Source organism: Suricata suricatta, chromosome 3, assembly GCF_006229205.1.
Source record: "Suricata suricatta isolate VVHF042 chromosome 3, meerkat_22Aug2017_6uvM2_HiC, whole genome shotgun sequence".
Classification (NCBI taxonomy): domain Eukaryota; kingdom Metazoa; phylum Chordata; class Mammalia; order Carnivora; family Herpestidae; genus Suricata; species Suricata suricatta.
Window position 1 is genome coordinate 44,921,781 of NC_043702.1, and position 17,077 is coordinate 44,938,857.

Below are 17,077 nucleotides of genomic sequence, written 5' to 3' on the forward strand. Positions count from 1 at the left end.
GACATAGGATCCAAAACGGGATCAGCACTGACTTACAAACCATGAGATCAATATCTGATCTGAAGTCAGATGCTCAACTGACTGAGCCACCCAGGTGCCTCATGAGCATTTTTGCATGCTAAATAGAAAAATAGAAAAAATGCACTAGCCACAAAAGAACAAACACCCTAATTCACTTAACTGTAAATCCCATGAGATGTATTAAAAAAATTAGAAAAAAATCCCTGAGAGAAAATTCAAATATGTTACTGAGGGACATAAAAAGAACTAAATATTCTTCTATTTATTATAGCCTTTAATATTTGCAGAGAAAGAACACAAGAACATTAGATAATGAAGGAGAAAATGTTAAAATACATAAGCATTTTATAAATTAAAAAACAGAAGAGTGAAGAAAATCTCTAAGCTCTAAAAAGAAAAAGACAAGGACGCCTGGGCGGCTCAGTTGGTTGAGCGTCCAACTTCATCTCAGGTCATGATCGGGCAGTTCGTGAGTCTGAGCCCCGCATTGGGCTCACTGCTGTCATCACAGAATGTGCTTGGATACTCTGTCCGCCCCCCTCTGCCTCTCTGCTGCTTTATTCACTCTTTCAAAAATAAAAACATTTAAAAAATTAAAAAGAAAATGACATACAAAATGAAAATTGGCTAATAATAAAATAAGAAAATTAGGAAATTAATTCAGGAGCCCAACCCTGAAGTAATAGAAGGTCCAAGAAAAATAGAACAGTTAGAAAAGAAGGGAGAGAGAGTTTATAGAACTAAAGAGCATAGGTTTCCTTTAATGAAATGGTGTGCAGTAACCAACAAAGGAACCTGCCCAGCGCACCCCCTAACTCACGTGAAATCTCAAATACTTGTGATGAAGAGAAATTCCTAAAAGACAGCAAAGCTTGCTGGGGGGGGAATACTCACTGAGAAGTTGAAATAAAGTGGAATTGTACATCTCTTTGGCAAGAATGGAAGGAAGCCAAAATAAAGTTGGATGTGAATGTCTGAGAGAGGAGAATAGCTGTTTAGCTCCTAAAAGGCTTTAATAATGCTAATTGATCTTTCAATTATGTGCTTGTAGTGCTTTTCTGAGAAATAAACATTAGTTAAAATAAAGGTGTTTAATGCTCTCACCTTCCGTCAGAAGCTTTGGGGAAAAGTTCTGGAGTGTGAACTAAGCTACTGTTTTTTGTATCAATACTGATACTACTTGGTGGATGAACTGGTCATCTAATTTCTTCAGGCCCACATTTACTCATATTTGAAATGAGTCTTCTGAACTTGACTACCTATAAGAATTCTTTCAATTTTGGTATATTAGGATTGTATGGGGATGTTCTCTATTTAAAAACATTCAACACCAATACACAGTAAGCCAAAAAGTGTAAAGATGTTCCGTGATTAAGAAGACAAAAATCACCATTGGCCTGGCTCTTCTCTTGGTAATACCACAACTCTGCTGGCATAAGGTGCTCCATTTTCAGTGGTCCCCTGTATTCATTCCTTCAACATAGGTCCTGGCCTATGTTGATTCATTTCCAAAATGACTTCATCTATAACAGATTTTATTTTTCAGTGCCCAATTCCCAAACATCAGAAGATTGTACAAGAAGTTTCCAATTGATTAGTTTACAGAGATTCCAGTCACTTTGGGAAATTCTGAATGCCTTAACATTTCAGTTTTGCTTATGATTTAAAAAAATTCTGAACCATGAACATTTATTTCCTCTCAAGTTTATATGCATTCTAGAGAAACTAATACATGTGCTTCTGATTTACACTAAGTCATCAAGGCATTTCAAACCCATGGAAGGTTTTGATATAATGTTAGAAGTATTTAATCATCTTAAAATCATTCTTAAAGATACTAGCAAAGTTTAGTGAAAATAAATTATCTCTAGTACCAATATCTTTTATTTCGATATAAAATTTATTCTGTTTTAAGCAAATCCAATTGTAGACAAAATTAACTCATCTCTGTCAGCATTACTGATGATTTGCTGTTCTTCATTAGCTGTGCATCTCATTATGTGATTACATCAGCTAAATCAATTACAAACCTGAGTATCTTTGGAGTTTTAATCCATGTTCAATCTGTATTTTCACAGAGGGTAGAATCCTAATATACTGAACCCTTAAGCTTCAGTTGCTCTCAAGTTAGAAGCCAGAGAAACTGCTACTTCTTTCTTCCTTATTTGTCAATTTTTGGAATTAGAGTAGAAGAATTTTTCTTTTAAGGGGTGCCTAGGTGGCTCAGTCAGTTGAGGTCATGCCATGATCTCCAGTTCATAGGTTAGAGCCCCTTGTCAGGCTTTGAGCTGACAGCTCAGAGCCTAGAGTCAGCTTTGGGTTCCATGGCTCCCTCTCACTCTCTGCCCCTCCCCTACTCATGTTCTGTCTCTCTTAAAAATAAACACTGAAACTTTTTTTTTTAAATAATTTTTACTTTTCATTAGTATATTAAAAAAAACATATTCCCCACTCTCAGCAAATGTTTAGCAAAATTTGCAAATCACCCTAGGGAAATCTTCAGAGTTTCTAAATGTGAACAGTTGTGAGCTACCTAAATGATCCATCTTGCCAAGAAATTTCTACTCCAGAGAATAAGAAATAAGCAATTACCATTTTCACTTAAAATACCTGCTATTGTTCAAGGAGAAAGTCTTTGGTATTGTGAGCCAAGTATAGGTTAGAAAAATCTTTTTTTACTTAACTCCGCATATTCTTTTTTTCTCTTTCACAAACTACACACATACGCAATCAATCAGGGAAGAAAATCTTTAAAATTTAGTAAATCTCTCAGCTTCAATAAACTTTCAGACAAAAATGAGTAATATTTTTATAATTGTGGAAGAAAAAAACAAATAAAATAAAATAAAATAATGAAGAGCATAGGATTTAGATTCAAATCAACTTGGATTTGAGCTTGTTAAGCCTGGGGATCCCTATTGTGAAATGCTCATGAGGGTAAGGGCACACGTGTAAAGTATTCAGTATAGCGTTTGCTGCATCATAAGCCTTCAATAATATGGTAACTACTGGTACTACAATGTGTTGAATAATATTTCAAGGTTGGAAAATATAGTCTCTGAGCTCTAACAATATCTGAAATAAGTCAAGCAATAAAAGTTAAAGTAGAAACTTTTAGGGTAATGATCACTAAAGTAACAATTTTATAATATGAGAAACGAAAGTGATATAAATGCTTTTAAGATTAACTGAGAAAATGTATAAATTATATCTCTGAGAATTTTAAAAACTTTTAGTAATTTGTTTTGGAGATAATTGCCTAAGAGGTGCTAAAAATATTTTTAATATGGAAAGTTTTATGACTTTTTATGAGTAAATTAGGATAAAAGTAAATGTTTTATTTCTCTACTGAACCTACATAAAACTTATCTTACAATATGTAAGTATGTCTTACGTTTCTGTGAGATTTTGAGTTTAAAAAGTGACCATTATTGGGGTGCCTGGGTTGCTAAGTTCTTGAGAATCCAACTTTGGCTCAGGTCATGATCTCACTATTCCTGAGCTCAAAATCTGCTTTGGGCTCAGTGAATGAAATCTGCTTCAAATTCTGTGTCTCCAGCTCTCTCTGCCACTCCCCCAGAGACACACAGTCTCTCTCAAAAACAAACATTAAAAAAAATTTTTTAATGGTCACCATTATTCCTTGTGTAATTCTCTCAAATATTCAAACACTTACACTAGCATTCATATATGAATAATATTGAAAATGAATAATCTGGATAGGAATCAGAATATGAATATTTTGAAATAGAAAAATAGCTAACCTAGTGTGGAATTTTTAAGGTAAATTTGCTGAACACTGTGCTTTGTTTTCCTCTCTATTCCTAATACTCATTTTTTTTAATGTGGAAAAAAAGTTTTCTAACTGAAGCCCCGGTAGCCAGGATCACTTGACATATTCCATACAATTTTATTCCAAAAATATCTGAAGTATTTTGCCAGGTTAAATATTTTGCTAATAATATTGTAAAGAAGGACAGGTTTAAAAACGAATCCACTTAGGTTTCAAGTTCCAGTTCTACCAATTTCCAGTTTTATAAACTTACTAAGATTCCGTTCCCTCATCTGATGAGTAAAAATAAAATTCTCACAAAGTTACCGCAAATATCCACAGCATAGAGCATATTTCTGCAAAAATGCCAGGTTATCAATGTTATTTTTCCTCCTCAACTTCCTCTAAATCAGAACAGAAACCCAACAGCACTACTAGATGTTAAATACTTGAAAATATGCTAATTACTACAATTCATGATTGAATTTGTTTTTATGCTTTACAATTAACCCCCAAAAGAGAGCCCTTCGATTGTAGTATTTTTGTTTTCTGAATAACCACAAATACCATGAGAAGGAGATTTTAAGAATACCACATATAAGGAACCATGGTTAACACTGTGGACTTTAACTTCAATTAATAACCTTGTAGGAAGACACGGAAACGCTTCACAGGAAGCTTCTGTACTTGCCTCCTCCCCCAGCTCCACCACCCCAGCCATACCCGACCACACCAGAACAAAACATAAAACTTGATTTGGATTGCATGATCCATCGTGAATAGAATAAATACAAATTCCTTACCACAGTCTACAAGGTCTTGCAACCTATGTTGTGATGTAATTGTGTGGGCCTCTTCTGGCTCACTGAGGTCTCCAGCCAGACTCTAAGAACTCTCTAGGTGCACCACCGGGACAGGTTTTGTTTACTTGCAATAGTTTTCCAGCAAACTCTGTTTTGGTTCCCCCTCCCACATTCTTTTATTGAGCTGGTAACTCATCTCCCAGTTGTTGGGGGAACTGGCGCTAACTGCCCTCAGCTGCAGCCTGCTCCAAATTGTCCTCAGCTGATGGTACTTCTTTCTAGAGAAAAGGACTCCCAGAGTGGCTCATACAATGACGGACTAACAAGGAGCTACTAAAGACAGATTCTTTTACATCAAGGGAGGCCAATTCTGCCACACAAATTACACTCCAGAGCCCTACCCCTACTGTCTAAGCCAGATCCAGATTTTACTTGAGACCACATGTTTGCTCACATCATGCTTTTTCCAAACCTGCTTCCTTCCCTTAATGCTTTTGCCTGAAGTTATCTAAAGAGTATTCCTTCCCCAATTACTGGCATCTGAATCCTTCCATCAAGCTCTGCTTCTAGGAAGCCCTACCTCAGACCTTTTTCTAATCTATGGAATGCTTCATATTTCTCTCCTTCTAGGTTCCAGAGTAATTATTATCTTCAGAGAAAGTGCTTTTTCTACAGGAAATATGTTCTCCCTCCATCCTATTCACGTGTTGTAGTCATTGAACATACTGTTTTTTAGCAATCTGAATATTTAAGCAAGATGAGCAAAAATAAGTATATTTTTCTAAATGTCTACCTGAGGATAGAGAGTAAATTCCTTCAGATCAATCATTATGTTTCTATTACCAAATTTTGTACTTCATGTATCTATCCAAATGTTTGGCATATGGTAGATGATCAGTTAATGCATGTTTCATCGATGGTTATTGTTCAGAATCTTGCCTTTTTATGCTACAAATGTTTATAGAGATAGATCTTGGAGGTAACAATTATGCCCCCAAATAATGTCTCTCTGAAATGTCAGTTGTATTAAGCCAGAACAGGATTATAGCCAATTAGCAATTGATTTTTTTTTAATAAATAGTGGCAGGGTATCTATTTTTTATGCTTGAATATGGTGACGGCTTCATTTGTCAGATGTCAGAGACCCTTTCACTATGTTGTGAGCTTTTGAAGATCTGATTTGTATTCCTGGTCAGATACATAGGAGTTATTCCCCTTAGGCTAGCCATGGGTTTCAGCGTGGTATAGCTTTAAGTAAATATTTAAATATATATATATTACATATGCACCTAATATATACATTCATTGGAAGACAAAATACAGTATGTCTTTTTAATTTGTATTTTTTACTTATATTATGTTTTGACATATAATTATTGTTTTGCCTTCATATCTAAATATTTCATGATGTATTTTTTTTACTATATATAAGTGGATGCTTTAATTTTGTAATCTACAGTAAATACCTGTTTATTGTAAATCTAGTTAAGTGCATCAGAATATTTTCTTATTGATCTTCCCTAGTTGGGATTTTTTATGAGAGAAAAAATGAATTTTGTTATTCAGTTAGCAGCTTTTTACAATTTCAGAATGCTCAACGCTAGATGGCAGGATGAGACTGTAGATACCTCACTCTTCAAGGCTAAATGCAAAAGATCTGCTAGTTTCTCAAAGGTGTTGAGACTTCTTAGGCAAATACACTGCATTATTCTTTAATATATACACTGTATAATTCCATTTCCTTTATGTTTAAAAACTTTCACTGTATATAAAAGTTATGTTAAATATGAGTAAATTATTGAAGAGAAACATAAATTACTAGTAACTTTACAAGTTACATAAGTATGACAATAGCTGAGTAAAAAAGTCTGTAGTGGAAGAACATTCATATTATTTGGCATCTTTAGAACTTAAGACATGGTCATTTAATTATATGCTACTTATGTCTACACACATAAACTTAAAATTAAATAAATCATTTATTTTTGTAATCAAGATTGATAGTCTGCAAATAAGAAGCCATTCAGCAAAAATTCACAATATATACATATCCAGAGATGAATAGGGCATCTTTTTCAATGCTAACTAAAACTATCCTAGAAATAGGAAGAACTATTTTAAACTCTTCAGGGAAAGGAGACTCAACTTCGTAAAGGAATTAATCCCTCTCAATATTTATGCTACCACTTAGTGCAATATGGGTAAGCACAGCTAGGGTGATCATATATATATTTTTACATTCAAGTCATGACAGTTTTCAGTATGGAAATATGAACTGGGACTGACCTAGCAAATCGAGGTATAATATCACCATAATTAACTCATGGAGGGTTCATTTTGTACCCTCATTCAAATGAGAATTTATAATTTTGTTGTATTGGAAGCTTCATTTTGCATTAGTCCATGACATAGCTCATTTGGCAGTGTTGCCTCTTTATTCTAGCAAGGGTTCTTCCTTGGGAGGAGGAGAGGCTCAAACAATCATAAATATTTATAAAAAATACTGATTTTCTTAGGAAATCCAAATACATAAATACTTAATATGAATAATGAATAAGAATAATGAAAAGAATAGGCATATTTTTAGCTAATTGTTTTTTATATGTTACTTGACTCTCTTGGGGAAACACATCACAAAATACTAGAAGAAATACTATCCATAGATTAACAAAATATTTATATGGATGTAATGTTATTCATTTAAAATTCAAAGTGTTTTGCATTTTTCAAATTTGTAGTCATAGCAGATATTTTAACAATAACATCATAATTTTCCTGAAGATAGTAAGTTATGTACACAATTAGAATTAAAAATCAGCTCTTTGCTTTTAATAATAAAAAAAGCATATTCACTCTTAATGGCTTAGCCATTGCATCTGGTTCCTTTTACTAAATGCAATTCATTTAGTAATGAAATAATTTTAAGTATGCTAAGCAATTGCTACATAAAATAATAAAAGGTCAGGTCACCTTAGTATAATTTTTTGATGTCAAGATTATAAAAATTATGTGTTTCTCCTCAAATTATTGTTACATGTTAAATAAAGCATGGTATGCATAATTTTGTTGGCTGCATAAATTATCTCCGAGTGTAAGTAATGACTTGCAGACAACTTAGAACACAGAGGAATTATTAACTTACAATACCTGAAATCTATTAACTCACATCATAATCATGGAAATCATTTTTAAAGATCTTTCTTACATTCTCACCAGAGGTAGTCTGTCCATAAGAGGTTTTATGTAAAAGTATTTTGTTTGTCCTGTTTATTTTTGTGTCAGAACGATGCTCCAAGGCTGTAGCTACACAAAATCAAAATAAGTGGTCTGTTAAGCCTGTAGAGAACTAAATTTGTCAAACAACATTTTGTATTCATTTGGCTACCTTAGCAAAAGGATATAAACAGTAATTCAGAGATATTGACTTAGTTTCCCCCTAATATAAGTCCAAGTGCATTTCACATGGTAAGTCAGTATTCATTACTGTGGAGCCATGGTACTTGGGAGGCTTACATAGGGCCACAAATGTAGGCACAATCCTGCATGTAAGACTCCGAAATAGACAACTATGACTATCACTATATATGTCATTCTTCAATTATACATTATTCCTCAGGTCTATAGAAAATACTATTGACAGTGTCTGTGTGGTTATATTTAGATTCTGTTGGTGGCGTTAGTTGCTAACTACTGAGAATTTGGTCTTGAATCTCTATGTGCCAGTCCATCTGTGCTTTAAAGGACTACATAGCAGGACACATACCAGTTTTCCTTAGCTCCCCAAGACAGCTAGTACAGCATCTAGCTCAAAAAACAACCTTGATCCCTAACTATTAAATGGTTGCAAGTGTCTTCAATCTGTTATGGGAAAAGATTACTTTATATATCTATGAAATACATAAGATGGGATTAATGTATTGATTAATACCATGTTGTCTAAGAATCACTACATTGATTATTGAGATATTTCTATTTTGTTCTACTACATTTTCTTAAATATGTGATCATATTTCAGTGTGTACTTGAGAAATTGGCATTACCCATATTTTGTCTTGTCCCTCCATACTCAGATTGGCTCCATGGAAGTCCTCAATGCCATTTATTTCATTTGGAGTTTAAAAAATGGCAACTCTTAAGTGGGGTGCAATTTGTCTACTATGTCGAAGTAAGGCTTATAGATAATACTGACAAAGGCTATCCAAGAGTCTTCGTGGAGTATAACCATGTGCCTGACCAATCATTTAAATATAAATATTATAACTTCTATTAGCCTTCCCATTTAGTATAGCACTTGATGTATAGTAGAGGAGAAAGAGCATTGGTGTAAGGGTCATATGACATAAGTTCAAAACATGTTTTTTTACTCACTAGACTTTACTAGTGTTGGGAAAATGAAATAAGTGAATCTCTGAAAAAATATTAATGCTTTTGCATCTTTATTGGGAAAAGTTTTAGATGTTCATAAATTTAAGTTCAAAGGCTATGTTAATCTCTTTCTAGGGGTCAGGTATTATATAAAGCATGGAAGATGAGAAGACATGGATAGTGATCATTCAGATATTAAAATTTGGTTCTGTTCGGAATTTTAAGATGGGAACACCAATACCTAAAAAGTTTTGTTAGGGTCACATTAGAGACTGTCAGAACCAGGACTGGAATTTCATGTCTCTGGGTCCAGTTCCAGTGTTTCTACTTCTCTCTTAGGGGTTTACTGACCTATGTGCTGCCTTGATAGCAAAACTCATAAAGCTTTTACCTCAGAATATCTACATCAATATTCTGATTAAAGAACCCTTGTACATGGAGCCAGTCATAATCTGCAACATTGACATTGCTTTTCACAGGCTGAATAAAATAGCTCAAAATGAAGTACATCTCAGCAGCCTCCCCAAGCAAAGCAACCAAACTGTAACTGGAAATACAATATTCTATAACTTGGCAATTTAACTCCTCTGGTTATTTCTCTTTCTCAGTGACCAAATAGGTATAACTCAGTTTCTTACAAGTCTTTTAATGATAAAACAACAGAGATTAGTAAGTATCCTATTTTTATATGTATATATATATATTTACCTTGATCCTATTGATCTTAAAATCAAAGATTGTGTTAATAAGTTATGTCCAGTGATCCAGGTAATAAAAATGTCAACAGCAGCATACTGCTTCAGAAACATGGTGTCCCTTTAACTTATGTTGCTTTGTTCTCCTTTATTAGTCAACAGAAAAAATGAGCACCTAATTTTGTTCCTGAATTGCAGTAATTTACCAAGGGTTGAGTGCGTCCAATCTCAAATTTACTAAGAACTGAATAATTATTATAGTATCTTATCTATTTCTAAAAGTTACATAATTTGTTGATTCAAAGTCTTAGTGATATTAGATATTATTTAGTGATTTTAGATATTATTTAATTCATCTCTTCTATTTTACAGAAGAGGAAACTGATGCCCAATTCTGTTTAGATTTAGCAATTATGATTATTGTCATATCTCACACATTTGCCATAATATCAAAAGACAAGTGCATTTCAAATTTAAAATTGTCTTCCCTGATTATATCCAATGATTTATTAAACACATTTGGAATAAAATTATGTTTTGATAGAATACTTCTAAAATATTAAAGTATGTTATGTATGTTACATAACCATTGTGTTTATAAATTATCTGCACTTTTGTTATGCCTATTTTGAGGGATAAATGTAATATAAATTACTATTTTATTTTATAAATGATAACAAGTTAATTTTTTAAAATACGTTCAATTATTTTAAATTTATAAATACGTTCTCAAAAGTTTACTTTCACTAAAACATATACTACATATAATGAAAAACCATTCTATGTGTATGTATATGGATACACAGACAACATATATACACACAATGGTTTTATTCATGAAACATCTGCACATAGTTATGCCATGACAAAGTAAAAAACAAAGTTTAAAAACCTACAGGATAAAGTTTCATCATTTAATTGTTAGAAACTGATCAGGTAATACCTCTAATTATTAGAAATCAATAAGATTTGGATCACAGAGTTAATTATGCTGGGTTTAGGTATTATTTTTGTGTTCATTTTTGAAGAAGACATGTTAAATACAACAGTTCTCCAATGCTTTGTAAAGTATAACTCAAAACACACACACACACACACACACACACACACACACACACACACACACACTCTTCCCTAACTCCTTTAATTTTGGAGCAGTATATTATATTCAGATTTCCTTCAAATCACAGGCCGCTCTGTGTGGCAAGTTCTAACAGAACTCAGTCAAGGTGAAATGCAGCCAGCTTTTGCTCCTAACAATGTACTCCTACAGCATATGATCTCTGTCTGTTCAGGCTGCTTCTTGCTCTGTCTCAGAATAAGAAAGCAGTGCTGCTTTCCTGGGGTATGCTATTTGAGAAAGAAAGTAACCTAACACTAACTGCAGGCGGGGTCAGAGTGATGTAACAGGAAGCTCTGATGTTTCCCTTCTGCTGCTGAGCACATACAATGTGACAACACTTCCAATCCACTCAGAACAACCCTCTCTCTCCAGCAGAGTATCACCTCCTGATTTAGGATCATCAGGCTCTGCTCACTGGACCTGACTCTGCCTGCAGGATTACATTGCAAGGCTTTTACTCTTCCCCACCTTGCCTGGGGGTAAATCTCTTCTGCGGAATCTAAGCAAATCAAATTCCATCCTAAGAATATTTCACCAAGAATTCCCTTAGAAGCTGTGCTGGGTAAGTACACTATTCAGAATAAATATACGTATTCTGAATAGTATTCTCATTTAGTTTGGTAATGTTTCTACTGTGGAATTAGTGACATTGAAATAATATTGAAACACATTCTCGTTTATTTCACATGTTAAAGAAACTATAGTGTATTACTCCCAAATGTATACAGAATCTATTACTACTGGATGTTATTATGCACAGTGATATTCTAGAAGATAAATTTAGCAAGTAATAAAAATCCAAATGGATTAAAAGGCATACTTCTAACCAAGTATCTTAATCAGGGAACAATGCCTTTTAAAATGAGTCTTATTATTAGCTAAGCTAAATTTTGACAGCTGGAAAACATTTTCCCCTCAGGAAGGGTCTTTAAACTTTTTATGCGGTCAGTACTCTGCGAAGGGGGGCGGGGGTGGGTGGGAGATAATAACTGCTAATTGGGTCTCAGAGTCTCACTCACTCTGCAATTGAACAAAATGGAGAATTAAAAAGAAAAGTAATCACTTTGTATTTATTATTATATGTGTCTTCTATTTGCCTTTTATTTGCACATATATCTCTAACTATTGAACTAATAAAATTTTCACTGTTCATTGTGGCCAGATGTGTTTAAGTCTCTCTCTTACTAACCCTGAATTGTTTCCACTGTATTGTAGTGGGGGTGGGCTACAAAAGAAAAAAATCTCAGCTAGGATTAAGAAAATGTTATTTCCACATTAAGTATATTTTTACAACTCTTTAGCTAACAATGTATTATTTCTTCAATTTGTCTGGTATCTCTCTGAAAGCTTTTGGGGGTGTAGTGTGAAATACAGATAACTGTGAATAAAGAAAAGTAACAAAGTTTTCCCAAATAAGTATAGTAAATTATTAAGAAGAGAAATTAATGTGTGTATTTTTTAAAAAAGAATTTCCAGAAAGAAACTTACAGTAATGTTGAGATGAAACATCTGTTAATACTTCCTTCACCAGTACAGACTGTCCAGGACTATTAAGAAACTATTGTCTACTTAAGTGGTGGCATAGAGATGTCACAAATTTGTTAAGAAAAATTAGATGTCAGAATTGGGTCAAAATTATACTGATTTATATAATTTATTTATATAAAAATTAAGTGTCAGATTTGGGTTCAAATTATATTGACATAATTTATTTGTATTTATATTCTTTCTTACCTATATAATTATATTCTGCAGAATCCCCTTCAATGGAGAAATCCTGCACTTCATCACCCATAATCTGGCGTACTAACAGTGTCCTACAAACTCATTCTGAGTAACTCCCTCGTAATTTTCTACTCAATTTTTCCACAAATTTCTCCAAATAATGGAAACTCCAATTAACTCTTAATTTTTGTGATTCTTAAAAATATTATGTCTGATTTCCTATCTCCTTTCAATAATTAAATGTATTAAATGCCCTGACACATGCGTAGAATTGGAAAGAGTGTTTTTAGAATATGACTTTGTAAATAGCCAGTAGATAATTAGGGAAGGAAATGAAAAAAAAAAAACACGTTAAATGCCTAACCCAATGCCATGGGTTAGTAATAAAAATTAAAATAGTGTTATTTTCAATTTATATTATTTTCTAAAAAGATATTATATTAATATATTTTATAATAAGTAATCCCCCACACTTATCTAATTCTTATTTAATTGCTAACCAAAAACCCATAATTTTCTACCATAACTTAATTAATTTTTGTTAACTGTACTAATAGTGTGGTTTATAATTTTTATTTTCAGAAAATATTGTTGAAAACACTAGGTAATAAATTTTGAAGGTCATTAGGCAAAGGCTTATTATTTGAGAAAATAACTGAAAGTTTGAAATAAGAACTCATATTATTATATTCTAAAGTTTGCTTTCTTTAATGATAAGAGAGTATCAGAGGATCAATGCATGCTTTCAGCCATAAAGAATGCACCTATTTTCTAGATGCTATGGGATTACAAAAGCAATGTAGAGTCTAAGGCCAGTTCTAAGTATGGAAAATGAAACATAGGGTTGAGAAGTTGTAAGAATAATGTGAGTTGAAGTATGTTTCATCGGCAATATTCACTTATCTTTAAGAGATATGCTTTTGGTTATCACTGCAAGGTCTTGTTTTTTTCCTAATATATATTAGCACATTCCAAAATACTGTTTTATTCAACAATGTAAAATTATAGAATATATAACACTACCCATTCACTTTGAAAAAAAGATTGAGAAAACAGGAAAATAAAAGAAATTAGAATTGACTCTGTAGTTTTAAAAATTATGTTAAACGAATGACCAACATGTATATATTTTACCCACTGGTGATGCCTAAGATATGTTTAAATGGAATCAACACCCTAGCATATTTATGAGAGCCATCACATTCACTGTACATATTTACAGGGAATATATACTGTAATTGACCATTGTTTTGTGCATAACAAATATATTTCAGTAAGAAATTCAAAATAATATTAAGACAAAAAACATGACCTTATGTGCTTTATGCTATGTGGATAAATTAGCTGATAAACACATTAAACTAATCAAACTTCAGTTAATAGTATTAGTATATATTTCTAACTTACATCATTTTTGTAACCACTATAGCACTATGTTGCTTTCACCTTTAATCTCCATGGTTAAAATCTGATAGTAACTTAATTTTTAAGAATTATCTTAGAGATATTTATACAAAAATTAACAAAAAATTTAAAGGATCAAAATATGCATTCATTTCATACTCTATCTTTGATTTTGAAAACAGCTTGAAAAAATAGTTATGTTTTTAGAGATATCATGATTATGGTACCAACTTTTCAAAATACAAATATATTCAAAGGACATTATTTGAAGTCATTGGCCTTATTATCTATCTTACCTTTGTTTAATATTCAGAGATGCTATTAACCCCAAAACATAAGCTATATCACTGTAATCGTGTTAATGAAAGACACTCGAGTCAAATTTGTAATACTTCTGTGTTCTTGACTCAATAGGACTATCAGAGAATACCCTTAAGGTGAAAAGCCAGTACATAGCTATATAAAACATTTGTCCGTATCTGGGTTTAAAGGCCATGCGTGAACCATAAACATTTATAATTTCTTAGATAAGCTCTCTTTTTCTACCAAAGTACTTCTACCGTCTGCATTACTAAATCATTTCAAAAAATTTGGTGACATAAGTAAGAAAATGTTTTGATGAAGTTATGGAAAATAAGAATGTACCAGAAACACAAGATCAGGGCCACATACCAACAAGAGATTTCAATCATTTTCCCATTTATTCACATAGACAATCATTCCTACCCAGATCCCTTCATCTATAGCAGTTACACACCTCAAAGTATCTTGGGACACCTGGGGGCAAGGGAAGGCGGGGGAATCAGGCAGTGAAGCATCTGACTCTTGATTTCAGCTCAGGTCATGATCTAACAGTCATGTGAATGAGCCCCATATCAGGCTCTGTGATGACAGCATGAGGCCAGCATGGGATTCTCTCTCTCATAAATAAAATAATATCTGGATGATTTTCATACTTTAACTTTGATTTACCTACCTGTAACTTGGTTCATAACTCTAAAGATATATAGTCTTAATAAGTATAAAATCAAAAAGTTAAAAGGTGTAAGCATTTAATTGTAACATTTGGAACGTAAATATTGAGCCAGTATGATTTAGGATGAACATATAATTAGATATATGATAATTAAGTCAACAAACCTATTAAATAACAAGAAATATATTTACAGACATTATATTGCCATTCTAGTTTAAACAAAAAAGTCCTTAATAAATCTACATTACTTTTTCATGTCTAATTTGTATTATAAAATGTTCATTAAATCAGAATATTAAAATAATCTGTATTTCCCAGTATTTGTGTAATCTAAAATGTTATCAATTTGTTTTTACTTTAATGAATTATTTTACCAAAAAAAATGAAGACACGAATTTAATTTTTAACAAAACAATAAAAGTTGTTATCATTATTAAAATAAAGTAGAATATCTGGGTTGTGAACTGAGTTAGAGTCTATGTTTATTAGATTATTAGTATTAATTATCAGATGATAAACTGCTAATATTTTCCTATAACCTGTTTCTTCCTTTTATAACCTTTAAATTCATTTGTTTACTTAGAAGAGACAGTATTATGCAAAAGGTAACACACCAATATATTATTGCTTGGAAAATGGTCAAAACAGTGTATTTATTTTTAAAACAAGTTTTATCTTTTTATTACTTCATGCTTTTAAATAAATGTATAGTTTTTTGTTTTTGTTTACCTTGGTACCAATTAGAAAGGAAAAAAACCAACCCAACACAAACATAGATAAGTAAGCTAATAAACAAACAAACAAACAAATAAATAACCAACCTACCCCTATGGTATCAAGGCTATAGCTCTATGCTTTATTGAGAGTGTTGGATAGAGTCCAATTTTCAGAGACCTCTAATTCCCCTTAGCATGGAATATATTTTTTATATAAAAATGTTAATATGGCATAAACTTTTTCTAAATCTCCCATTACTTCTCTATTCAGGTTTAGGTTAACCTGAGCTCAACTATGATGACTCCTGAGCATGTCATTTGGTTTATTAAGTAAAAGTGATACAGTGAAATGGCAACTATCTGGTTTATGAGTGCCACTTCTCCTCACAGCTTAGTCACATGGAGGTTTATTAGTATATCAAGGAGCACATGGGTGTTTTATTAATCAAAACTAAGATAAATTTGTCTTATATCCAAGTATCAATTTGATAAATTCTAGAAATTAATACTAATTGAATCCATATCCATTGATTAACATGAGCCCAAATGTTGTTTAGATATTTTGTGCATAAACCTAAATTTTGCCTCCTTTCCAAGGATAATTTGAAGGGAAAGTCAGAATTTTGGTAAGTACTAGGAAAGAATAAATTATAACTGAAAATAAGGAGGATTAAAACTATGCAAAAAGATATCAATACAAAATGTGTTTTTCTGTTTTTTTGTTTTGTTTTGCTTAACTCTAGTGGTTTTCAAATGTGAGGCTAAAGAGCAGACTTGCTTTCATTTGGATAATGGAAACCTAATATTAGACTTCCATGATTAAATACTTTAGTGATCAGTCTACATGTCTCTACTTTAAAAGTTTATTTTAAATGATTTTTAAAATTTTAAATGTTTCTTAAAATGTGCCAATATACTTTTTAGCTAAAGCAAAAAATATAACCTATGCATCTGTGTTTTAGAAATGTAGGTATAATCACTATGAAGCAACTGCCTGGAATGCAGTATACTTCAGACAGTATTCATGCCATATGCAGTTAGGAGGAGGGCATTGCTACATTTGAAATCTGTTACACATAATTTCATTAAATTCCCAGTTAACTAACTAAAATATGTTGGAACTTGTCAGATTTACTTGGGTAAATATATATACTTATTGTCAGCTTAACCCTCTGGTCCTTGACATTATTAGATGAAGATACATTATTGAATGCACATATCTTAATACCCCTGAGGGATAAATAACATCATCTATTATTATCATTATTGTTATTATTATTATTACTATTACTGTTTTCCTCAAACAGGAGTGTCTGCTTTCCCTGCTGCAGTACTCCCTCCCGATATCAGTAGGTGAATTTTTCCATACTGCACTTACAGAAGAGATCCCCTTTTTAAAAGATGGCTTGCTCTGTTGAAATTATTTAATTTCTTTGAGGATTTGCCCTATGCCATGTATACTGTTAATTACTCATAT

The 17,077-nt window shown here is 32.3% G+C and overlaps 2 protein-coding genes across 2 annotated transcripts in view; both read left to right on the plus strand.

The window, feature by feature from the left end:
• Positions 1 to 4,576, plus strand: part of TFPI (tissue factor pathway inhibitor) — a 70,716-nt gene extending 66,140 nt beyond the window's left edge. The window contains exon 9 of the mRNA XM_029933289.1: positions 4,445 to 4,576. Coding sequence (XP_029789149.1) covers positions 4,445 to 4,576 — 132 coding nt within the window. The remainder of the gene's footprint in view (positions 1 to 4,444) is intronic.
• Positions 4,577 to 11,132: 6,556 nt separating this feature from the next.
• CALCRL (calcitonin receptor like receptor) overlaps positions 11,133 to 17,077 on the plus strand; it is a 97,999-nt gene continuing 92,054 nt past the window's right edge. Inside the window, exon 1 of the mRNA XM_029934277.1 lies at positions 11,133 to 11,341. The gene's annotated coding sequence lies outside the window, so the exon portion shown is untranslated. The remainder of the gene's footprint in view (positions 11,342 to 17,077) is intronic.